At 42.9% G+C, this 25,295-nt stretch overlaps 1 protein-coding gene across 1 annotated transcript in view; it reads right to left on the bottom strand.

The window, feature by feature from the left end:
- Positions 1-1,718: 1,718 nt before the first annotated feature.
- pgap6 (post-glycosylphosphatidylinositol attachment to proteins 6) overlaps positions 1,719-25,295 on the bottom strand; it is a 48,567-nt gene continuing 24,990 nt past the window's right edge. The window contains exons 5-13 of the mRNA XM_084326844.1: positions 22,135-22,400; positions 20,317-20,672; positions 19,651-19,747; positions 18,516-18,630; positions 17,869-18,011; positions 12,020-12,198; positions 10,927-11,073; positions 10,664-10,780; positions 1,719-6,891 (exon numbers count right to left, since the gene is read on the bottom strand). Of these exons, the coding sequence (XP_084182970.1) occupies positions 6,574-6,891; positions 10,664-10,780; positions 10,927-11,073; positions 12,020-12,198; positions 17,869-18,011; positions 18,516-18,630; positions 19,651-19,747; positions 20,317-20,672; positions 22,135-22,400 (1,738 nt within the window). The 3' untranslated portion in view covers positions 1,719-6,573. The remainder of the gene's footprint in view (positions 6,892-10,663; positions 10,781-10,926; positions 11,074-12,019; positions 12,199-17,868; positions 18,012-18,515; positions 18,631-19,650; positions 19,748-20,316; positions 20,673-22,134; positions 22,401-25,295) is intronic.

Raw genomic sequence — 25,295 nt, 5'->3', positions numbered from 1 at the left:
GTACTGTATTATTGTACCCATTCTGCAATCGGTTAATAAAGTTTTCCATCAATCAAACGTCTCATAACTTCCTCTTGTGGGCGTGGCTGGTGGTGACAACTTTTCTGAGCCAATAGGCGCTTTGTGCAGAGATAGCAAGTCGTTTCCCATCATGCATTTGCGTGGAGCAGTCGGGTGAGAGGTACTGTGGAGCCTCGCTCTGAAGGCTGTGCGTGGCTCGCTCCCGCGAGATTTACGCGCCTCGTCTCGTCAGATTTTCAGAGCAAGTCGGACAACATTCTAACAGTCATGCAACGCGCTTGGCGAGGCCGTAGTAAAACCTGCACAGATCTGCGTCTGCCTAGCCAATCTCGAACACGCCTAATATGTGTAGAAAGTGCACAAGTTTACTCTTCTACTCTTACCATGCTGGAACTTGTCACGGTGACCGTGTCCCTGTTGTTATCGTCATTTTTGCTAAAGCATGTTTTCATGCCAATAAATTGTAAATGTAGCGTTCAGCTGTGTTGTGCTCACTGCTGGTCATTAGTGTAGTGTGTGTGTGGGGGGGGGGGGCATTTAATGTATGATAAAGCTTTTTTTTCTTCTTACCCGTTTCCCTTCCTTTCATCTCACCTCTCACTCTTCATCCCTTCATCTGGTCTTTTCCTATTCTCTCCATTTCTTATAGCAGCCTGTCAGTCTCTCTTCCTATTGAATAGTGTAATTACCGTAACTCTCCTTTGCTTTCTTCCTCTGCACCCCCCCCCACCCCGCCTCCAGACATTTCTATCTGAATGGCTTTTATAATAGCTCTTGTACATGGCAATGGTTGCTATGTGTTGATGTATGAGAATATTATAAATAAAAACACAATCATTTGGGGTCCTATTATTGTGAAATCATGCTTTTCCAATGTTTTACCTACTCTGGACAGAAATTAAGCATTTTCTTTTGAAAGTGGTTACAGGCAGCCATACTGGAAGAGAACACAAACATTCTGTGCAAGGCCTCTATTCTGGTATAGCACCCTCTGTTGGTTGTGTACAACTATGACACCACATAGTTGGTCCAAGGGAGGGATGCGTGTTGCTTTTAGCTTGATGCGCCCATGTAATTCAATCACATCTCAGTCAGAAGAGACACACACACACACACACACACACTCTAACAGATCCATGCACAAACAGCCAGATGTGTACAGGCTGGACGTAGGCACTATGTTTGAGGATTACTGTAATCCGCTTCACTCCCTTTTGACGGTCACAGGGAAGAGAGGGGGAAGACAGAGTGTAGGAGCCATTATGATGGTGGCATATTATTTATTATTATTTGTAATATTATTATTGGACACCTGGTGGTGGGTTTTAGATTAGACATCACTGGTGGTCATGTATTTAGGGGGTCACAGGTGCAGTAATTAGTGAGGAGCACACCGTTCTTACCAGCAGCTCAGCAGCCAGAAGCAGAAAGAGATATGAAATAAATACAGAATAACATATAATCCCTACAGAACCCACACTGGCATTAATGGAATGTACAACTGCAACTTCAAGCAATAAATACACCTAAACCTGGAAATCATGACTGGACATCCATCTGTGTGTGTTGCTGTGTCTACTGTGTAGGATCACTCCCATACCCTACCTGTGAAGTAACGTGCAAGGTAAAACAGGACATTGGAACATGGACATTTGCCGTTACACAGAGCATTAGAGAATCAATAACAAAGACCACTATTCTTTATCAGATATAAGAGCTTTATTTTTGGTACTTTGAACATCTGTTGTCATTTCAAAGTCAATATACAGTAAACAGGAGAATAATGTTTCTATCAAATGTTTCTTTCCTTCCATTCTTCCACTCATAGAGTGTTCTGTTGTTCAATGTTCTGGAATGTCTATCAACACTCCAGAATACCTTGATGTAGTAATATAGTTTTACACTTTCTCTCTCACACACACACAAATGAATATTTCAACAATCAAAAGGAAGGCTTTCTGTGCATAAGAGAAACACAAGAATAATGTGCAAAATCACCATGACAAAAAAAAATATCTCAAATGAAGACAGTAAAGGACAGTAAACCCAACACCACATACAGGAGTAGCATCTCAACTATGATTCTAAAGAAAAGCAATAAAGGGGACAATTATTAACACTTTGGTTGCCTAAGGTTAAATTCATGATATACCATAGATTGCCAGCGCTATTTGTCTATGGAGAAAGTCCCCTTCTTTGCAGGGCTATAACTTTTTAAATTCTATTGCTACATTGCCATTATTAGGGCCCATTCAAAGTCCTATATGTATTGTTCATTGTGTAGCAACGTTAAACTTTTTCATTCACATATTCATAGTAAAGTATGGTCTAATGTATAAGTATGTTTTCATCTCTTTCTGCAGCTTTCTCCAGAACGTGATATATAGCCCCAAATGCATTATATTGATGATGAAATACAGTTTGATGGCAATCAGCGCGATATAAAAAAATTCCAACTAGACGTACTTCTAGAAGTTACTACACGTCATCTGATGTTGACCGGATGGGCGAGGGGGCGTTTATAATTCCGTGGGCGTTATACCAATCATCTAATGTGGGTCAAATGTTGATAATAGCAGTTAGTATCGAAGACGGTAACGTTACACGCTGAAACTCACCCCAGTCTCCGCGCGCCGTTGGGCGATCATCGTCGAGTAGAAATCTTATCATTATGGGATATATTTTTACCCGGTCCATCTCCAGCTTGTATAATGGTATATACGTCCAAATCATGTTGTTTATCGAGTTATTGCCAATCGATCACCGTGTAGCGTGACGAGCCAGAGTCCCATGAACTATAGCGAGCGCCCGGAAGTACTACGGTCGTCATGACAACCTCTATTCAACATCCTGTTTGGCGATTGCGCCGATCGGCCACCAGATGGCGCTCCTGAACCGCCAGAGAGCTCAGTGGGTCCTGCTGGTGGATCTCAGGCCAGCGGAGGGGACATATGAATCCGATCGCAGATTTTTGAAATATTGATATAAGGACGCTGTACAGCGTCCCCCGGCAACTTGAGCATGGCCAGCAATGACGTGAAAAGACGTTTCATGGCAGTCAAAGTGTTAAGGAAGATGTAGATTAGCTGGAAAGAATATACACAAATTTGCATAACATACATTTTATTGACAATTTATTTATCGGAGGAAGGTCGACTATGGTCCCGGCTTCTTACTCATACATGCTGACACCTGGGAGCTGGGCTTTAAGACACCAGTGTTCTACTGCTGGCTTTTAGAAACACCAGTGTTCTACTGCTGGCCATTGAGATCAGCTCCATGGGAGTAGTTGGGAATTCAGTGCCTTGCTAAAGGGCATCTCGACAGAAGTTACAAAGGGCAGGGAGAGGGACACTTGTTCACATTCCCTACCCCAATTGTCTTTCCAGCTGGTGAGGGAATTTGAACCTGCAAGCTTTCAGCCACAAGCCCGCTTCTCTAACCTCTAGGCCAGTGGTTTTCAAAGTTTCGTTTTTTTCCAGAGGACCCACATTTTACAATAAATATTCCTATGACCCAAAACCGATGGCACCACATTGTCTCAACTGACAGGACAACAAGTATCCTGCTTTTAGAAACGACTATCTTACAGTCCTTTATTTAAAAAATGTATAAGGACTTGAGAGGGCTTTAGCTTCATAAGCTTCCAGAGAATTAATGGAGACCCATTGTAATATCCCCCCCAAGACCCACCTAAGGGTCCTAAACCACACTTTGAAAAACACTGCTCCATGTTACTGTCGCCCCATATACACTCACTCACTAAAAAAAAACAAGACACATGAAGGGAGGAGGCACTGGACACACTGAAGTGAAAATACATTCATCAAGTGCCCCCACACACACACTAAGTACATTACATAGTGGCATCTTTGCTTCATAATAAGTGCTTTTAGAGATCTAAGTGGGTAGTAAGAATTGGAAAGGTTATAAGATAGGGAGAGAGAGAGTAAAGAAGAGGTAGAAAAGAGAAGGATGACAACAAAATAATTGGGACCACTCCGTTTCACAGCAGCTGGAACCCTTGAGTGAACTCATATTGGGTTTTCTTGTAAGGAAGGAAGAGAGGCACTGTGCATCTTCTCTTCCCCATTTCACACTTCTGCTCCCCCGGATTAAACCTTTCACTGCCGCACTACCAAATGGTTAACCCTTTCACTCCGACAATACAGAAGGTTAACCCTTTCACTGCCACACAACAAATGGTTAACCCTTTCACTGCCACACTACAGAAGGTTAACCCTTTACTATCACACACTATGCGTTGCTCATGGGACGAGGTTGCACCCCGTGCAACCAAATTTTTTTGAGCAGAAGTGCGCACGCACACGCACGGATGTGCACGCGCGTGCACACAGGAATGCGCTGCACTCGACTGATGCGCCAACTCTCAGTACCCACCTGGCTACTTTGCATATCAATAGCGCCGGTCGTCAGGTGTTACATTCCATTCGTAGAGGCAATTAGGCACTGTTTTTAGTCTGTCCTTATGCGAGGGAACATTTATGTGCATGCGCGGGAGCGCGCGCACGCGCCTGGGAGCGCGCGTGCACGTGGCGTCATTAGCGTGCGTGCAACCAGTGTTGATATGAGCATCGCAACACTGCACTACAGACGGTTAACCGTAAAAGGGTTAAGGGGTAGCAATTAATGTAACGCTACACAAATCACAGGGTAATTACTGTGTTAAGTCATCATTTGTAATTCTACCTGAGTGCTTTCTCAGGTATGAATGAATGAATGAATGAATGAATGTAATATGAAGTGTTAGTGAAGTATACACCGTGTGGAGTTTGTTCCGATACAGAGGATGCTTTATACAAACAATTAACAATGGGGGGATGGGATGAGGCTGATGTCAAACCCCTCCCCCTTCCCTTTCATGTCAATTCATGACAAGGTATGATGGGTAAAGCAGACTTTGGCAAAATTGTAGTTATTGTAGTTGAACAAGAAAAACACAACAACGTCAACAAAAAGAAACACACAACGAGCACTTGACTTGACTTGACTTCCAAGACGGTTCAAGTGCCCAGCAGGTCAAATCAAGCGCGCCTTACAGGTGCATTGTGGGCGATTTTCCATCATTTGAAATGACCTTGCTGACTCAACCACGTGAGCCTCTTTTCCTTGATCCTCCAATCACAACTGTTCCCTCTCTTGGAATAACTAGTAATAGTTTGGAATAGGCATGTGATTCTGCGGTCGAGTCGGCAAGGCCCTCATTGCCGGACCGTATCGAAGGTGGACCATGTAGATTCAACCATATTCCGATGTAATATGTAATTGTGCGTGTGTGTGGTTGAGTCTACACGGTCCTCATCCCAAATGATCAAAAATCTTAGTGTATCATTAACTGATCAATATATTTTAAACAGTTTTCTTTAATTTTGCCCAGGTCTGTGGGTTACATAGAAAAAGGCAGGAGAGCAGGAATAAAGACTGTGGTACATCTACTATAAATATATCAACAGGTCGGATAAAAACACTCACTTAAAAGAGTTCAATATTAGCTCAGTAGTGCTCTTCATAAATATTCACAACATTCATATTTCGCACAGCGGATCTTTGTCACTTTGTAAAATATTTACATCTATCGTGGTTGTGGTAGGCCGTTGTTCCAATGGTAACTCCCGGTGTGACAGTGAGGTCAAAGGCCAAGTGCTCTGCTAGCAGGAAGTAGTGTCGTTCATACCTGAGCTGGTATGGACGGTACAGTAAATGTGTCGCACCACCTTGGAGGTTTCAGCAGGTTGGGTTTGGATTAACCGTGTGTGTGTCTGTGTGTGTGTGTGATTGTAATGTGTGTAATATGACGCATGGTGTCTAGTGTTGCTGTATACCAATCGCTCCAGGATTTTGTCAGGAATTTATTTTGTGATCGTAGTGATAAAATGCTCCATTTTGCAGCAGCTTTAATAAATAGGGCTCTCAATAAAAACATGTACATTTTTTGGGATTAATAAAAAAATCGTATCAATTAATCACATTACACTTTTTTGACCTAGACCGCCTCCATACTTACTTACTTATCGCTGCTGTCGGGACAAAACCTCATAACTCCATTTTTTGAATTTTTTTTTTATTATATAAATCAACTCCGTAGATCATCCTCCATATGTGTGTGTGGGTTTTACAACGTTTAAACAATGGGAAAGCATTAAACCAATCATCTGTCTAAACCTCCTAACTCTATTCACCCTCAAATCTGTGTTAGTTTTTTTCATCTGCTGAAAAGTTGGGTTTTTGGAGTTATGAGGTTTTGTCCCGACAGCAGCGTTATGCATTTAGCTAAATTAACATTTATACATATATACGCAAACACAGCTCTGGATTAGGATTTAATGCAGAAAAATCACAGGAATTTTACTAAATTGCAATCCCCAGTTTGACTGAATTTGCATGAATTATGCGATTTCCTGGAGCGACTGGTTTCAATGTGTGTTGTGTGTGTACTGTAAGAGTGTGTGTGTGTGTGTGTGTGTGTGTGTGTGTGTGTGTGTGTGTGTGTGTGTGTGTGTGTGTGTGTGTGTGTGTGTGTGCGCGTCCCTACTACGTGACCGTGTAGAGCTCCTCCTTGCCGCTCTGACACAGAGTGTAGCCACAGACCCGGGGGCTCCAGGTCCACCTCCAGCCCATGGTCCAGCCGCAGGCCTCGCTGTGCTTCTCCTTGGGCGGGAGGAGGAAGACCACGCTGCTGGTCACCAGGACGTGCCACAGTGAGTGGGTGTAGTAGTAGTTGTCCTCCGTCTCGGCGAAGACATACAGGCATACCCCGGTGAGCGCGCAGGTCATCCCGGGGATGAGGTAGAGCACCCAGCGCTGCCAGGAGGGAGGGTAGCACTGGCGCCGCCGCACCCCTCGGTACACCTGGACAGAACATCACGTCAGTTCACTCAGGGCTGTCCTCAACTAAAAGAGATTCATAGTCCATTTAACAGTCGTAGGACTTTTTCAACTAATCCATTAGTTGATTCAACCAACTAAATGTCAAATTGTGTTTCCCAAATGCAGTCATTTACATTTAGTCATTTAGCTCAGGGGTTCCCAAAGTTTTCAGGCTGCGACCCCCAAAATAACGGTGTCAGAGAGCCACGACCCCCACTATTATAGGAGGCAAAAAAATTAATTATAATTTTTTTTTATATAAATGGAAATGTATGGTTGAAATATGCAAACGTTCAAACGCGCACACACACTAATAAGCATTGTAGGCTTTTAACCAGGGCCGGACTGGGGAAATCATTCAGGCCAGGAAATATAATGCGAAATATAGCCCCAGTCAGGCCACTTTTTAAGCAGGGGGTCTGGGGGTCCCCCACCAGGAAATCTTTTGTTACAAAGACTTCATTTCCTGCATTCTGTTGCAGGAATTTTTTTATTTGTACCCTTTAAATGCCAGTGCCGAGAGAGAGAGAGAGAGAGAGAGATAGTTCTCCAACTTGTGTGAGTTGCAGTGATCTCCTGGTTGTTCCCCACCTAGGTTATCTAACTATCGCGCCGCTGCAACTAGAAACACTGGCCTGGCCTGCTTCTAAGTTCAGTGGCCTTTTTTTGTGTGGAAATAATAATAAAAAAAAAATTTTATTAAAGATTTTTTTATCATTTCGGGGGTTGCGACCCCCACTTTGGGAACCACTGATTTAGCTGACACTTTTATCCAAAGCGCCTTACAAGTTCTGTACAACGGGTCAGCAGGAATGGTACAACTCTGGCAGCTAAGTAACATTGTTTGTCAAACAGTGTTGAACTTGGGTGCTACAGTCTTGAGTGCATAGTAATAGAGACATATTAGCATAGTAGGTAGTACTATAGGCAAGGAAGATTATTTAGTGTGCATAATAGTAAAGGTTTTCTTTCTGTTTTTTTTGTGCTACACTCTTGAGTGCATAGTAGGTAGTAGTATAGGCATAGTAGCAAAGTACATACTAGTAAAAGACAGAAATAAGGTCAGTCTTTTCATTTTTTAAATGTAATTTATTTTTAGTTTTTCAGATATTGATTGAAGAAGTGTGTTTTTAGTCGAGGGTGGAAAATTGGGCGGGTTTTCGGCTGTCCTGACTGTAGTGGGAAGTTCATTCCACCATCGTGGAGCGAGGACAGGGAATAGCCGGCTTCACTTTGATCACCCCGCAAGAGCCCGAATAGGAGGCGGTCTCAGATGGCTAGAACATGCAGAGCGCAGGGGTCTTGAGGGTGTGTAGTTAGAAGATGCAGAGCGCAGGGGTCTTGAGGGTGTGTAGTTAGAACATGCAGAGCACAGGGGTCTTGAGGGTGTGTAGTTAGAACATGCAGAGCACAGGGGTCTTGAGGGTGTGTAGTTAGAACATGCAGAGCGCAGGGGTCTTGAGGGTGTGTAGTTAGAACATGCAGAGCACAGGGGTCTTGAGGGTGTGTAGTTAGAACATGCAGAGCGCAGGGGTCTTGAGGGTGTGTAGTTAGAACATGCAGAGCGCAGGGGTCTTGAGGGTGTGTAGTTAGAACATGCAGAGCGCAGGGGTCTTGCGGGTGTGTAGTTACTAGTTAGAGACCATTGACCAGAGGTAGGAGGGAGCCGTTCCCCTTGCTGTAAGATATGCCAGAACAAGAACCTTGAAGCCTGTGCAGCTCTCTAAGAAGTTTGGTAACATGGGCTGACTTTGGTAGGTTGGAGATCAGCTTCTTTTTGAAGCTCTTTACAAAATAAATGTATTATTATTAGGATCAGAGAAATACAGCGGCTAGAAAAATACTGTTTGCTTTTTTCTCTCTCCTCTTCGTGTTATATCCCAGCTCGTGTTTTCTTACCACACTCGTACAGGGTTGCCATTTTAGTAGCATATGCTCCTTATGATTAGAATATAATTGTGGTTGGTTAGTAGCTTTATATGAATTCAATATAATTGGTGCGGCTGGGTAGTGTAGAGGTCTAAGTACTCGCCTACCACCCCAGAAACCTGGGTTCAATCCAGTCAGTCATTCGTCCCTACGAACACAATTGACAAGTGTTCGCGGGTGGGAAGCCGGTGGGGTCAGGGTTTCCGTTAGAAAAAATTGTTGCCGGCCTCAGTGTCCGGTAGATTTCAATCTACCGGTCAAATGAGAGAAATTCCGGTAAGAGTTTATTGAGCTTAAAAACAATTGATAGGCAGGCTATATAAAGAATGACATCTTCAAGGCATGTAGATTTATAATATTTTAACTTAAAACTAGGCTACTTTTGCGTATACAGTCATTATATTCCAAATAAAATAAGTCCAGAGACTCCGTGCTGCTGCTGACTTTAAATCAAATAGGTGTCTGTGGGCAGTCGGCCCGACATTAATAAACAGCAGTCTGTTATAATCACATTTTTATGATCTAACGAATTCCGTTATATTGGACATTTGTATTATTATATCAAGCGAAGAACGGAGAAATTTGGCAGAGAGAGATGGCAACATTATCGTGGGTTTGCGTGATGAATCTCCACCTCCCAACGACTTATTTGCGAGAGTATGCCGCTGCAGAGCCGCAGATTCAGCTGTTTTCAGGCCCTATCTGGGGACCGCTCAGCAGCGCCCCCCACCCAACAGCTGAATTGCCAATGGCTGAATTGGAGTATTGCACTGTGCCGGCACAGCTGGTGGGTTCTGTGGCTCTGCAGCGGCATGCACTCGCAAACCCAGCACTAAGCTGTGTCTATACTTTCCGTAGCCGCATTTCTGCAGGACGCTCTCTGATTGGCCACTGACTGACGCTCTCTGATTGGCCACTGACATGTTTGCCCAATCGCGTGACGAGCTGTGTCTTTGCCCATTTCCGCGTCGAACAGCCTGCAAACTACCTGGCGTTCTATCGCCATGCTCTAAGACAAACTCTAACCAACTTCGAAAGAGTGCCTAAGCTTAACCGTCGAAAGAACTTGCCGTCACGCTCTAAGACAAACTCTAACCTTAACCTACTTCGAAAGAGTGCCTAAGCCTAACCAGTGTAGAAACTGACGTCGGCCAATCAGAGAGCGTCCTGCAGAAATGCCGCTACGGAAAGTATAGACGCCACTAAGCTCTCGCTGACAACGTCGTTGTCATTATTAGACCTGCTTGGTGAAGCAACGATGAAACAAATGTAATGATTGTTTCGTTCATCGCATAGGCTATTTAATTTTAGCCTATTTGAATACAATTCAAATAATGAAATTGTGCTTAGAGGGAATTATTTTCACCGGACATTATGACCGGAGAGATTAAATATGTCGGACTTCAACAGATTTTGCCGGTCAAATACCGGTAATTACCGGCTAACGGAAACCCTGGGTGGGGTATGAGTCCTGGTCATTGCAATAGCGACTCCTACTGGCCGGTCGGGGCACCTATTCAGCAGGGAGGGGATCTGGGGGAGATAGCATGAACCTCCATGCGTGTTATGCTCTTCCAGTGAAACTGTCATGTGTCGGAGGAGGCATGTTGTACATCCTCTCCAGACCGACAGTAGGGCGGCACAACAACCAGGAAGGTAATTGGCATAATGACAAAAGTGGGGGATGGGAGCAAAATGATAAAAATATTAAAATAATTAGTTTGAGGACACATTCATCTCTCTGTGACCTATATGTAGGTCCTGACCCAGTACTGTGGGACGATGCATTATTAAATCCTTGTATAACTGGGTAACTGTCTCTTACCCAGGCGGTGACCATGGCCAGCACAGCACACAGGATGGGTCCCAACATGTTCCATATACCTCTACGGTCCAACTGCATTGACATGGCTATCAGCAAAGTGCCTAACATGAACAGAGACTATATGCACACAGAAAGAGAGAGAGAGAAAGGGAGAGAGAAAAGACACATAGTTTAGAAACACAAAAGTGACAGAAATAAAAACGGGAACTATTACAAATATGAAAGTATCTTAAGTTAGTGTGACCATGAAGCCTGTGTCTTACATATTTGAGTGTGTCTCGAACGCGGGCCATGCAGAGGATGGTGACCCAGATGGAGGAGACGGAGCCCAGGAAGTCACAGTACTGCAGGGTGTCGTAGTCCATTATGCACATAACCGCTACACCTGGCTGGTCACAGGCGTGGTAGAACTACAAATATGGAGCACACACTGAATCACTACCCACTTTCAAAATCACTCTCAAAGAACACCTACGGGAGACTGCAATTCGAAACTGGCCCCTGTAAATGTCCTAACCCAACCCCCTCCAATGTACAGTAAATTACCTAACCCAAGAATACACGAGACCCTCTTCTTAGAACCGAGTATGGTTTCGTCGCTATTCCAATGTACAGTTTTGCTTGTACAGTTGTACAGTTCCCCCCCCCCCCACCCACGACCTACCCAACCTCCTCCAATGTACAGTTTCTACGTCAAATGTATATGCTCTCTTTTTTAGACTATTTTTGTATCACAAACAGTACTGTATTTGCAAATCTGGTATGTCATAAATGTATAGATGTAGTCCTGTCTATCTGTATGTCGTGTATGTCATATATGTTATGATGAATTGAAAATGGGGGACCCTGATGTAAACAAGATGAAAGTCTTTCTCTGGTCTGCATCCTCTTAACAATTGTGTGTATTGAGCTGTAATGTACTGTACACCATTCTGCAATCTGTTAATAAAGTTTTCAATCAATCAATCACACACGCATACAGAACATATCACAATGCTGCAGGGTATTGTAGTCCATATATGCATAACACTGCGACTCACTGGTCATATGACCGCTAGAAGTAAACATGATAAGATAATCTACATTCACTTAATCAAAAGTGCTTCTATAATTTACCATTTTGCATACAAATATCAAATCAATTTGCACATATTATCAATAAGCCATATTTTGTAGCCTTACAAATTAAGATGTGACCTGTGAAGGTAAAATTAGTTTGTCAAATAAATAAATGTTTCAATCAAATAAATACATCTGTGTGTATGTGTGTGTTTAGGACTCATTTGACCCATAGAAGATGCAACATTGTGTGTGTGTGTGTGTGTGTGTGTGTGTGTGCGCGTGCGTGCGTGTTACCGTAGAGAAGAACATGGTGAAGAGGTAGACGGAGGCCTCTGTGATGTAGGAGCGTCTGACGGCCACCACTATGGGCGGCAGGAAGAGCAGGTTACTGAGCGTGAGCAGTAGAGCTGCCGTCATCTGGCGACTGTACGACTGGGCTGTCGAGTCATCAGTACAGCCCCACCCACTCCAGCCTGAACAGAGAGAGAGAGAGAGAGAGAGAGAGAGAGAGAGAGAGAGAGAGAAGTGAAAGTGTGTGTGAGAAAGAGAGAGAAACAGTGCAAAATAAAGAGGGCGAGTGAGAGAGTTGTGTGAGAAATAGATTGAAAAGAGAGAGGATGAATCCTAGTCTGAGTTTCTTGCCAACAGATGGTGAGTTTTGTTAACCTCTTAAGCCCGATCGGGCCAGTACCGGGCCAAGATTTATTTCACGTCACAAATAGATTAATAGATAGTATTAAGTGATATTGCGTTTCTTTTTTAAATGTAGCCAAGAGTAAAGACCCTAACCCAGGGGTGGACAACCAGTCAGAGACTTAGAGCCACAAAAATTACGGTGGTACCACAAAGAGCCACACCATATATACCAGCGTTTCTCAACTTTTTTTCAGTCATTATATGATGTTTATAGTAGTGCTGTCAGGCGATTAAAAAATGTATCTAATTAATTACAGGATTTGTAATTAATTAATCTAATTAATCGCATAACAATTTTTTTTACTACGATCTTGCGGCACTGAACGTTATTGCAATAAAACAGAACAGAGTTAGTTTCTCTACCTTTCTGTGAACGTCTAGCAAAAAACGCCGTTGCAATCTGATGAAAAATGGTGGAGACATTTCAATTATAAAAAAAGTGTACTTACAGTAGATTTCATTCACGGTTCGTGAATCACGCCTGGTGATACTAAATCCAGATTGAACTCTGCCATTGGAAAGGGGAGATTTGGCCCGATCCATAGATGTGCGACTTGGCCATAATAAGGTCATTTATAGGCCTGATATTCTATATTCTATAATCATATTTCAAATTGCATGTGTCCGGATGGTAGAATTCAGTACTGTATCTACAAAACCTTCTGTTTACAATTTACTCAAGCCTAGTAACAGACACAGTATTTCTGACACTGAATACATTCCCTGAGATCCATAGATGTTCCTAGAATCAGATACCAAGAACATGCAAATGGACCATTTAAAAAAAAAAAGTCTGTAAATGTTTATTCTACGTACTTATGGAATTAATGAGATTTAAAAAATAAAAATGAATGTATATATTTTTTTTTATTAATTTTGCTGTAATTTTCATAACGCGATAATTTGCGGTGTAATTAATTAATCGAATTAACGCGATAGACTGACAGCCCTAGTTTATAGGTCCCACCCTTTGGCCTCTGAAGTTGCTAATGTCTTTTCTTTTTGGCCTCACATGGTTAAAAGTACCCTGTGAGACCCACGGTTGCAGAATTACAAAATCACTATAAATGATAAAAGTCTATAAATGTTTATTTAAATGTTTTAGCACATGTACATAGTCAATGGGTCCTGTTGTTCAGCCTCACAATGCTATTGGATAGCACATGTCTTTATAGGTCCTACCCTCTGGCCTCTGAAGTTGCTAATGTCTTTTTATTTGGGCCTCACAGGGTAACCTCTTAACACATTGAGTGCCAGCGACGAGATTTATCGTTAGTTCATGCCGACCGTTGTGTCAGCGACGATAAATCTCGCTTTTTTATTTTTATTATTAGCGATTTGAATTCATATTTCTTCAATCTAGTCTCACGTTAGTGCTGCTGCAAACTCTCTCTGAGCTCCATTGGGAAAATACCACCCCCTATCGTCTCCCTGTGGTACTGCACCCCTTTGGAATGGATTGAAACGAAACACATGGGGGGGGGGGAAATCCAGCTTCCTCATTTTACTTCTCGGGCAAGCCACCCGAGAGGATCCAAGTCATTTCCGAGCCCCAAAACAGCGTGAAATACATATTTCCAGTATCCAGCATTGGATCAATAAACGCGATCGATATTTGGAATGGCGATCAGGAATTGGAATAATCTTTTTGGAGAACATCTGATCTGAGGTAAGGAATCTATTTTACGAGTCTTAGGATAATCAGAACTTTTTTCACAGAGATCGTGTGCCATATGTGTGTGTGTGTGCGATCAGGAAATAAGAGATTTGATTTTTCAGCCCGCTTATATAGCGTGCACAAGTACACATATACTATCAATAATCTAGCGTTTATTTGAAAACGATTCATAAATAGGCCGAAAAAATACAAAGTTTTTGTGTATTCCAGAATATTCCAGTAAAGGGCGTTTATCACAGAATCTTTATATTTTCCTGAAACTTAAAAAAAACTAGCGTTTTTCAAAATGGTATAAAACGGAAATGAACCGATTAAAAAACAATCAGTTTTGACAATGTTGACTGCAAACAAGTCATTGATAAGCGACGGCCAGATTAGACACAAATGGGGAGTCTGTTGACTCGGAGAGAGCATGGTGGAGTGGGTAGGTCGTTAGCCAAATTTGAAGCACCTGTGCAGTGCAGAGAGCTGCCTGCAGCACCAGTATATGTTCCCCTGTCTAACCCCTTTGTCTGCTTTCCCCATCTGCTTTCTCCACTCCTAGGCACAGGTTGTACTACACCCAAGCTGAAACCTTTTGACATATTGTAGCACTGATACCACACACACCACAGCATACTTACTCACTCATACACACTGCACTCACTACGGATTCTCATACAAACCATTTCATTGTTTATGTCATTATGCCTTGTGTTGTTTAGATAGGATTAAATAAATAAATAATTAATCTTTTGTTAAATTGTTATCACGTGTGGACTCCCTATCAGTGATATACATGAAACCTCCATTTGCATGTTCTTGGTATCTAGGGACATCTATGGAACTCAGGGAATGTATTCCCACTGTCAGAAATATTGTATGCTTGAGTAAATTGTAATGAACCAAAAGGAGAATACAAATTATTATTATTATTCGTTTTCTTTTCCATCCTTGACGGTGAATAACACCAGCAGCTAACATTGACCACAAGTGAAAGAATGCCACTGAGCTCATTCAGCACCTTCTTGAGATCAAGTGTACTAAGAAACGTATACATGAAATCTTTTTTTCATGTATACGTTTGCGTGTTATACCGTGGTGAATATAAGTAGAGTTTCAGAGTGATCCTGGCTAATTCCATAAAACGGCGCTATGGAGGAATACGTGCATTTTACTAAAAGCGTTGCTTGCCTGGACACGCTACTATTTCCAAATCAAATGTATATACCGGTAATGGGTATTATGTTTCATCATGAACGCATGAAAGGGGGGGGGGGGGTCGTTTTTTGATGCTTTGATCATCACCAACGGCATACATTCTGGAGTACGTTACACATGGTCGTTGCCATCGATGTGAAATCATGGTTGGATCAAAGCAGGATTGATGTCATATAGTCCTTACCTTAACTAGGAGGTACCGCAAAAAGAATACTCCAATTGTCTGATCGCGATTTCCAGTATTGGTGTCCATCGTGTCACCAACATAATCCACCACTACACATGCATCGGGGGCATTGGACGTGTTTCAATGCCATCGAGTGAACCGCTAGACTCGCCTGACCAAAAAAACTGCGCACGGAGTGAATTAAACGTAACACCGAGTGTGAAAAAAGGGTGGGCGATACTGCCACCTATCAAGATGCGGCTGGTATTGCACTCTAGTGATCTCAGAGTGGTTCCCTATGGTAACCCCCGAGGTCCGTGTGAGAGAAATGTATAAAAATATTGAATAAAAGAAATAACGATAAAAACCCAACTATACTCTGGTCTGGCGCTGAACGGTTGGTGAGTTAACCAGACTTTCTTCGGGTCTGGCGCTGATTGAGTTAAGAGGTTGATGTAGTCTAGTACAGTACTAAGGTCATGACTAGAGCACCTGTTTGTCAACAGAGCTGTCACAGATAGGCCTTTCACACCGTGCCGGAGCCGGTTCCCGAACGTAATCTCGAGCCAGCCGGCACTTTCAAACTAGGGCTGAACGATTCATCGCTATTTGAAATGATGCAATTAGCAAATCGCAAACGTATTATTCTTTTTTTTTATTTATTTAACCAGGAAGTCTCATTGAGATACAAGATCTTCTTTGCAAGGGAGACCTGGCCAAGATGACAGCAATAACATTTGCAATACATCACACAGCAATAAAATGTGCGATACATCACACAAGAACATAATAAAACACAAATACAATACATCACATGTAAACACAAAAACACAAAGCAGAATAGTCTACATGATAGTAAAAGTATATGACAGTATAATACAGGGTAATACAGTAATTTTGCAGTTTTGCAGTTGGGACCCGACTACAGAAAGCAGCGACATTCTTCTTGTAGGAAATTATGTAATAGAGATTTAAATTCACCAAGAGAGACCGGGGTGTGGATATGGTCCTGTAGCCCATTCCATGCCCAAGGTGCAAACCTTGAAAAAGCTGTTCCTAGCTAACCCTGCTCAAGACAGAGAAAACATCTGAGCTGAGTAAGGAAATGGTGGGGGGGAGCGGGGCTCAGGGGGGGAGCCCGTCTCTCTCTCTCTACTGGTTCAATTAATGTTTAAGTAGAAAAACGTTGCAATATAAAAACGAACTGGATAGTTGATGATAATAAACATTTAACTTCATTAGCTGAAATATTCAAAAATAATTTAAGCCGGCGGCTAGGTGGCGCAGTGGGCAAGGCGCTCACCACCAACGCAGGAGATGCTGGGCAGTATTAGGCGGTGGGAAGCTGGTGGGTGGGGATTGGACGTTGTGGACAGCGACTCCTACAGGTCGGTTGGTGCGCCTGCGCAGTAGAATCAGGAAGCGACGAGGGCGGCGTGTCCCTCCCACGCAGACCCCCGCCGCTGAGAGATCGCGCTGTGCAGGTGAAAAGATGCGACGGCTGCTTCCTCGAGTAGCGAAGGGGACACGTGATGCAAGGCTTCGTCCACATTGCAGCCGGCTTGTGGGAGGCATGGCCTAACAACGTTCGAGACAGGGGAGGGTAGAATTGGACAAAATACGAAATTGGGGACGGGAGAAAAATAGAAAAATGGGGAGAAAAAGTAGATAAAAAAATAAAATAAAATAAAAAAATCATTTAAGCCATTCTCCTTTTCAGTGTGTGTGTGTGTGTCTGTGTGTGCACGTGTCTCATATCTGGTCTGACATCAGAGGAGTTTGATAGTATTTACTGAGGATTGCCAGATAATGTTGATATTTAAACATAAAAAAAATTATAATACAAAATAAATATACATGATCATGCAACATCATGTTGTACGACAAATTGTTGTAGGAACGGTTTGGGAGAGGGAGGTAAGGGGTTTTAGATTGTGTGTTGTGAAGTTTAGACCTCAGAGAGGGAGAGTAAAGTACAGAAAAAAAGGTACCGTTGGGTACCGGTCTCGATTCCCAGGTAAAAAGAAACATTTTCAGGCTCGGTGTCCCGAACAGACCCGCCACGTAGGCCAGATGCAAGCCGCATTTAACAATAAACCTCTGTGGGGCTGGTTAAAAAAATGAAATTATAATCGCAAATTTAATCGCAATATCTGTCAAATCGGTGCTCAGTATTTTCTTAGAGGGCCGAACTAAAGCCTCGGTCATGTTCCGAACCAATTATTCCCGGTGTGAACGCGCTGGCCGGTTCGAGATTACGTTCGGGAACCGGCTCCGGCACGGAGCCCGGCCGGTGTGAAAGGCCTAATACAGATTCCAATGAGCACTCTTGAGGTACTTGCATGAGTAATAGCAGGTGTATGAGTGAGTGCGTGTGTGCGTGTGTATGCATGTGTGTCGTACCAGCCTTGCAGACGCAGGAAGCATAGAGGTAGCTGTAGGATCTCAGTAGTCTGCATTCTCCGTACGTCCCACAGTCCTCCATACAGGCACTGATAAACACCTCTGGTACCACAGAAACCACTGACGTATTACCACAGTCACTGCTGTAGGACACACACACACACACACACATATATATATATATATAGGGAGCGAACAAGACAGGGAGATATCTTATCAAATTACAGGGCTCCATATTTATCACACTTCTACTGTATAAATAGGAATACTGATCAGTGCTCCGGTCACATGACCAGATAGCTCACAATGACGTATGAGCCAATCTGCTCTCAGAGCAGCACTCCTACTTTAACCAACCGTCTGTAGTGTGATAGTTAAAGGGTTAACCTTCTGTAATGTGGTAGTGAAAGGGTTAACCCTTTGTCACGTGGCAGTGAAAGGGTTAACCTTCTGTGTTGTCACAGTGAAATGGTTAACCATTTGGTAGTGTGCGGCAGTGAAAGGGTTAAGATGCGTGATAAATACAGACCTACACTCGGGGAACAGTATGCAGGAACAGTGTTTTATCTAATCAACACCATCCTGGAACCTATGCTTAAAACAAGCGTGCGTGTGTGTGTGTGTGTGTGTGTGTGTGTGTGGTGTACCTGTTACAAGTGAGCTGCAGGGTGAGGTACCAGGTTGATGACTGAGGGAAAGGCAGTCTGACCACAGCTTTGGGAGCACTGGCGTTCACACGGACACCATAGCCTAAGAACAACGCTACAGACACAAACAGGTACGCACGCACACACACACACACACACACACACACACACACACACGCACACGCACACGCACACACACACAGTTTTATGACGTGGTGAAACAATATCAATACAACACAGCCTTTTTCAAGCTTCATCTCAGTGTGTACAAGGGGAGTGGACAGATAACGACTGGCAGGCACACAGATTGGAAAAAGGCACTGCTTTCTTGTATCCTTGAATGTATACTTTGCAATCTTTTAGTCCATCTCATTATCTTTTATGTGCAAGTATACTAAGGACATGAACCCATCAAGTGAATTATATCTCAACTGTTATGTTCCTGTGACCATAGCGATTAATGCAAACCAAGTAATCTGTCAAGACTTGTAAGAATAGTTAACATTTACATTTAGTCATTTAGCTGACGCTTTTATCCAAAGTGACTTACAAGTTCTGTACGACAAGTCATCAGGAAGGGCACAAATCTATCAGCTGAGTAACAATGTTCATCAAAGTGTTGAGTGCTACAGTGTATGTTAGTATATTAGGACAAGTACATGACAGTAAGGTTAGTTAGGGTTAGATTTATTTTTATTTTTTAAATGTCAGATAATGGTTGAAGAAGTGCGTCTTTAGTTGACCGCGAAAGATTGGACGGGTTTCGGCTGTCCTAACTGTGGTGGGCAGTTCGTTCCACCATTGTGGGGCAAGGACTGAGAATAGGCGGTCACTTAAGTCACTGTCAAGAATAGTAATAGATGCCATGGTTGACATGAGTAGTACCAGTGTGACACTGTGACAGTGTGACAGGGTTGAGAGTGGTTGATATGAGTAGTACCTGTGTGACAGGGTTGAGAATGGTTGATATGAGTAGTACCTGTGTGACAGGGTTGAGGGTGGTTGATATGAGTAGTACCTATGTGACATGATTGAGAGTGGTTTATATGAGTAGTACCTATGTGACAGGGTTGAGAGCGGTTGATATGAGTAGTACCTATGTGACAGGGTTGAGAGTGGTTGATATGACTAGTACCTGTGTGACAGGGTTGAGAGTGGCTGAGGTTGAGGACGGGAGCCCAGGGAGACAGACAGGCCACAACACTGCTGCCGTTCCCTATGGTCATATTAGTCTGTAGACACACACACACACACAATATTTATAGCATGTAAATTCAGTAATCTTGTCTCACTTTAGATTTCAACCAACAACCTTGATTAAAGCAACGTGCGATTGCTTTCCTTGACCTACTACGGTCTCATTGTTTTATTTATTTGCTACTATACAGATATATTCTTGATTGCACAACTGCTTTTGTTTTACTGTTTATTTCAAACAATGTCATGTCTTGTAATGTATGAAGACGTCCTCTGCGTCACTGAAAAGGAGGTTTGACTCAATTGACTCCTTAGGTCAAATAAAGTACAATAAATGAAAAGTGAAACTAAATGAAGTGAAATAATTTATTGACATTGATCTTTAAACTCAGTCTTATCTTTAAATTCGATGTGTGTGTGTGTGTGTGTGTGTGTGTGCAGCCGTGCACATGTATACTTTACGAGTAATTATGCAGGGAATCGGACTGAGTCGTGAGTCAAAACTAAGACCAACAAGGCATCAATAGATACATACCCCTGCTATTGTGAGTGTATGTGTGTGTGTGTGCGTGTGCGTGTGTCCAGATCACAGTGCACGACTCACCGTGTTGAGTGTGAGCTGCAGGTTGAGCGTGCCTCCGCTCGTGTGCGCTTGCAGGGGGTAGCTGAGCAGTGTGGGGTAGGCACTGGTCACGCTGACGTTGGGTCCGTTGACGGGGTTGAAGCGGAGAGACAGAACGTCCAGCTCCTCGCTGAGCACTGGAACGCTCAGCACGCACCCCGACGACAACGAAGACAGGAGCGGCAAAGACAGCGATGAGGTTGATGTGTTGTTAGGGGCGACCGCCGGCTCTGCAACCGCCGAGCTGTTGCCTGGCGACGTGGCGTTGCTGCTGATGCGGCGGAGCGTGTCGATGTCGTCGTCTCCCGCGAGGCCCACACTCTTCGGCTTGCAGCCCACTGACACGCACACATTAGAAACACAAACGCACAAAGCATTATCGCAGATATAGCAGACACAGGGGGGGGAAATGCATGTGAACCTCAGAGATTAAGGCGTTTATCAGGGTTGGGCTCAATTCATTTTTTTGTTTTGTTTAACCTTTATTTACCCAGGGTAGGTTCGCTGAGCACAGATGCTATTTTTCAGCTACGCCCTGCTTCACATTCACACAGTTCCATTCACACCTGGGAGCTGCCCAGTACAACCACAGTCTGACACCATTGGCCACTGAGCAACTCCACTGGAGCAGTTGGGGGTTAAGTGCCTTGCTCAAGGGCACTTCAGCGGCAGATTTTTCCTGCCGGTCCAGGGGATCGAACCGGCGACCTTCCGGTCACAAACCCGCTTCTCTAACCTTTAGGCCACCGCTGCCGCTTTTCACTTCAAGGTTAGTATGTTGGAGGCTAAGTCAACCAATGGGAGATGGGGGTATGGCACTTGCTCAAATTTACCTGCTGTATCTCAAACCCTGGCCTCTTTTCTTGATCCTCCAATCACAACAGCGATTGGAGGATCACGAAAAGAGGTTGGGGTTAAGATAGGTCAATTGTGCTGGGGTGCAGTGTGTTCGGGGTGTCATGGTTTCTCCATAGAGCCCCGTTGTACTTCTTTTGGTGCAGCAGCTCGCGCAGGTCCGGGGTAATTTATTTATTTTAAATCTTTTTTTTAATCTTTTTCCCCCTCCTTTTTCCTCCGATTTTCTCCCATCCCAATGTTAGTCGTTATGCCAATTCCCAATCCCCTTCCTGGTCGCTGCGCACTTACCCCCCACAGTCGGTCTGGGAGAGTGGAGGCTACCACGTGCTTCCTCCGACACACGTCTAGCCAATCAACCGCTTCTTTTCACCTGGCAGCGCGGACTCTCACTGAGAGGGTGTAACGACTGTAACGTGTGGAAGGATCACACTACCCCCCTTAGATCCTATCCGCGCTGAGCAGGCGCCCCGACCGAACTGTAGGAGTCGCTGTTTACAACGACCCGGACCCACCCCACCAGCTTTCCCACCTCTAACACTGCCAATTGTATTAGTGTGAACGGCCAGCCAAGCTGGTGACAACGCCGGAGCTGTGAGCTGGATTCGAACAGGCGAATCCAGCGTCTCCGGTGTTGGTGACGAACGCAATCTCCGCTACGCCACCTGACCGCCTGGTCCGGGGTAATTTAGACATGTGACTCAGTTGGTATTGCTGATTGGCTCGAACACGGTATGTTTGTAAACAGCGAACAGGTCTATTTAGTGTCCTTGAACCAATTCAAGAAGTGGGATTTCATTCAAATTCAGATACTGAAAAACCTTCGTCATGAGAATTTATATATATATTTCTTTTTATAATAGAATCGATGAGAATGAATGCTCGGGCATGAGTAAATAAAATAATGTAATTGATTGAAACCAACCGGGTGTGTGTGCGTTTCACCTGTATAGTTTGATGTGACATTGAAGGTCACAGTACGGTTGTCATGGACACTCTCCACCACAACTCGTAACCAGGTGTTCCACGGTGGGGCAGAGAGAGTTGCGGAGCATCCAATGGCTGAGCAGTTCACGGTAACTGGGCCATCCTTCAAAGAGGAGGAGCCAAGCCTCAAGACCAATGAACACGTTCCATTCTGTGGCTCCTCCACCGAGGAACAGTCAGTCACAGAGACGGACAGCGAGGAGGTGAACTCTGGGACAAACAACCTAAAACATAGTCACATACGGTGTGTTAACAAACACGCAAGAGATGAAAATCAAAAGGTGACTGTGCTTTTGCAGCGGCTGTCCCCTAGACTCCAGAACTCTACTCTCTCCTAAGTATCAAAACAGCAGATTTAGTCACTATTAGATATTATACAACGGCATGCAAATTTCTCGATTCTGATTGGCCATTCACACGTCTTTATTGGCAACAATCCACGGTCCTGGGCTCAGGACCCGCCCACAACCGAATCACATAACCCTCCCCGGCTCACTCCGGGAGAAAACAAGATCGCGGACAACAAATGGTTATGTTGAAAGCACCATAACGACTAAATATGAAGCGATTCTGTCAAGGGGAATGTGTTAGCCCTTTAAACAATGTTGGATGATGTAATTGATGGGTCTTGAGTCAATCTAGAACAAAAGAAAAATCGCGGTTTGATTGATAGATTAATTGATTGATTTAAATTTCTACTTCCTTCTTTCTACTGACTGCAGCGTTCTCTCTCACACTGTCCGACGCTGGCGTACCCACAAACACACACACACACATACACACACACACACACACACACACACACACACACATACACACACACACACTGTGACACACACACACACACACACACACACGCACACACACACACACACACACACACTCCTGTCTGCAACAGCGGGGGAGTCAGACTGAGAGAGAAGCAGCGCTGTTTTAAGTGAGCATGGTCTATTGAATTGATTGATTGGTTGATTGCTAATTTTATTACTGTACCCCTGGTTTCCAACTGGTTAAGTTTAGGCTAAAAGAAATAAATAAAAAAATAGGGCGAAGAAAACGTTTTTTTCCTATAGGGCAAAGAAAACGTTTTAATTTGTTTTACCTACTTTATATAGAAGCATCTAAGAATGAAGTTCTATGGAAAGTAGGTCTGCATTCCCTTAACAATTGTGTGTATTGAGCCGTACTGTATTGTACCCATTCTGCATCTGGTAATAAAATTTTCAATCAATCATTCCAATAATACACAGTTGGATGTGTTAGTTGGTTGGATGCACTTCAAGCTGCTTCCACATGAGGCAACTTCTCTCAATCATTCCAATAATACACAGTTGGATGTGTTAGTTTGGTTGGATGCACTTCAAGCTGCTTCCACATGGAGGCAACTTGTCTTTTTTGTAGTTGTGGGAACTACTTTTTCTGGCGGATGGTTTTTTCAATAAATCTTCGATTAATGTGTGTTTATTGTATAGAAATAAGGTTGGATGAATCTGGCAGTTGTATAAAAGCTTTACACCACGTGCAGTCGTGGTTTGTGACCAATAAACCATGCCTAGGGGGGTCTAACGACCACCCCTAGGCATGGTTTATTGGTCACAAACCACTCCTGCGTGTGATGTAATGCTTAAATATTAGATTGAAATGTATTTATTGTCATTATACAGCACAAGTACAGTAGAACAAAAATAAGTTTGGCATCAAACCAGAGTGCAAATGTAACAGTAATAGCAATAGCAATATACAATGTATAGGTGATTAAACTGGAGTATATATCAATGAGTACTACTAAGTAATAACGCTAATCGGATGTATGTAGTGTTATAGTATTATTATGTACAGTGATACAGGTATAAATACCCTATGGTAGTAAGTCATACTGGCCAGCGGTATAACCAATAAGAGTAGGTAAGGAATATATACAGATATAAATATAGTATCTACAGGTAAGTAAAAAGGATTATATGCAGGTATATTCAGACAGATGTGGATAAATATATATATATGTATACGGTAAATATATATACGGTAAATATATATATACGGTATATAAAGCATTATTGTACAGATGTAGCCATGCGGACGGTCTACCCCTGCAGAGTAAATAAATAAATAAATAAATGACACAAATGACAACAGACACAAAGGATAAGTTTAACGAATTCCATATAAAATCTATAGTTTATTAACGATGCAGTAGGCGGCTTGGTGTGTGTGTGCGTTCTGATATAACTTAATTCATCAGTAGTGCAGAATTTCTCCGTTCTCTGCTTGATATAATTAATCAAAATGTCCAATCTAACTAATTGAATTTGCTTTATACCTGTATCATTGTACATATTAATATCATGAGGACCAATGTCTGTAGTTCGTCTCCTTCTCCTCTTGATTCTGAAATAGGTATCCCATCTTCTCACGTTGCATTAATAATGGACATGGACCCAGTACTTTGTCGGTGGTGTTATAATTATCTTTTGAACAGTTTGTGTTCAATTTAATGTGGATACCGGTATATATATATATATATATATATATATATATATATATATATATATATATATATATATATATATATATATTAGTGCTGTCAATAGATAAAAAAATATTAACTAATTAATCTCACAATTTTCTGTAATTAATCTAGATTAATAATCGCATTTTTCTACTTAACACTTTGATTGCCTAAGGTTAAATTCATGATATACCATCCGTTGCCAGCTCTATTTAACATGGAGAAGTTCCCCTTCTTTGCAGGGCTATAACTTTTTTAATTCTATTGCTAGATTGCCATTATTAGGGCCCATTCAAGGTCCTATATGTATTGTTCATGGTGTAGCAACGTTAAACTTTTTCATTCACATATTCATACTAAAATATGATCTAAAGTATAAGTATGTTTTCATCTCTTTCTGCAGCTTTCTCCAGAACGTGATTTATAGCCCCAAATACATTATATTGATGATGAAATACAGTTTGGTAGGAATCTGTGCGAGATCAAAAATTTCAATTGGACGTACTTCTAGAAGTTTCTACGTATCATCTGATATTGACCGGATGGGCGGGGGATCGTTTATAATTCCGTGGGCAACGTTTTACCATTCATCTAATGTGGGTCAAATGTT

Source organism: Notolepis coatsorum, assembly GCF_963971535.1.
Source record: "Notolepis coatsorum genome assembly, chromosome: 13".
NCBI classification, from domain to species: Eukaryota; Metazoa; Chordata; class Actinopteri; order Aulopiformes; family Paralepididae; genus Notolepis; species Notolepis coatsorum.
Note: the sequence above shows the minus strand (reverse complement) of the source record. Positions and strands in the feature narration are given on the sequence as shown.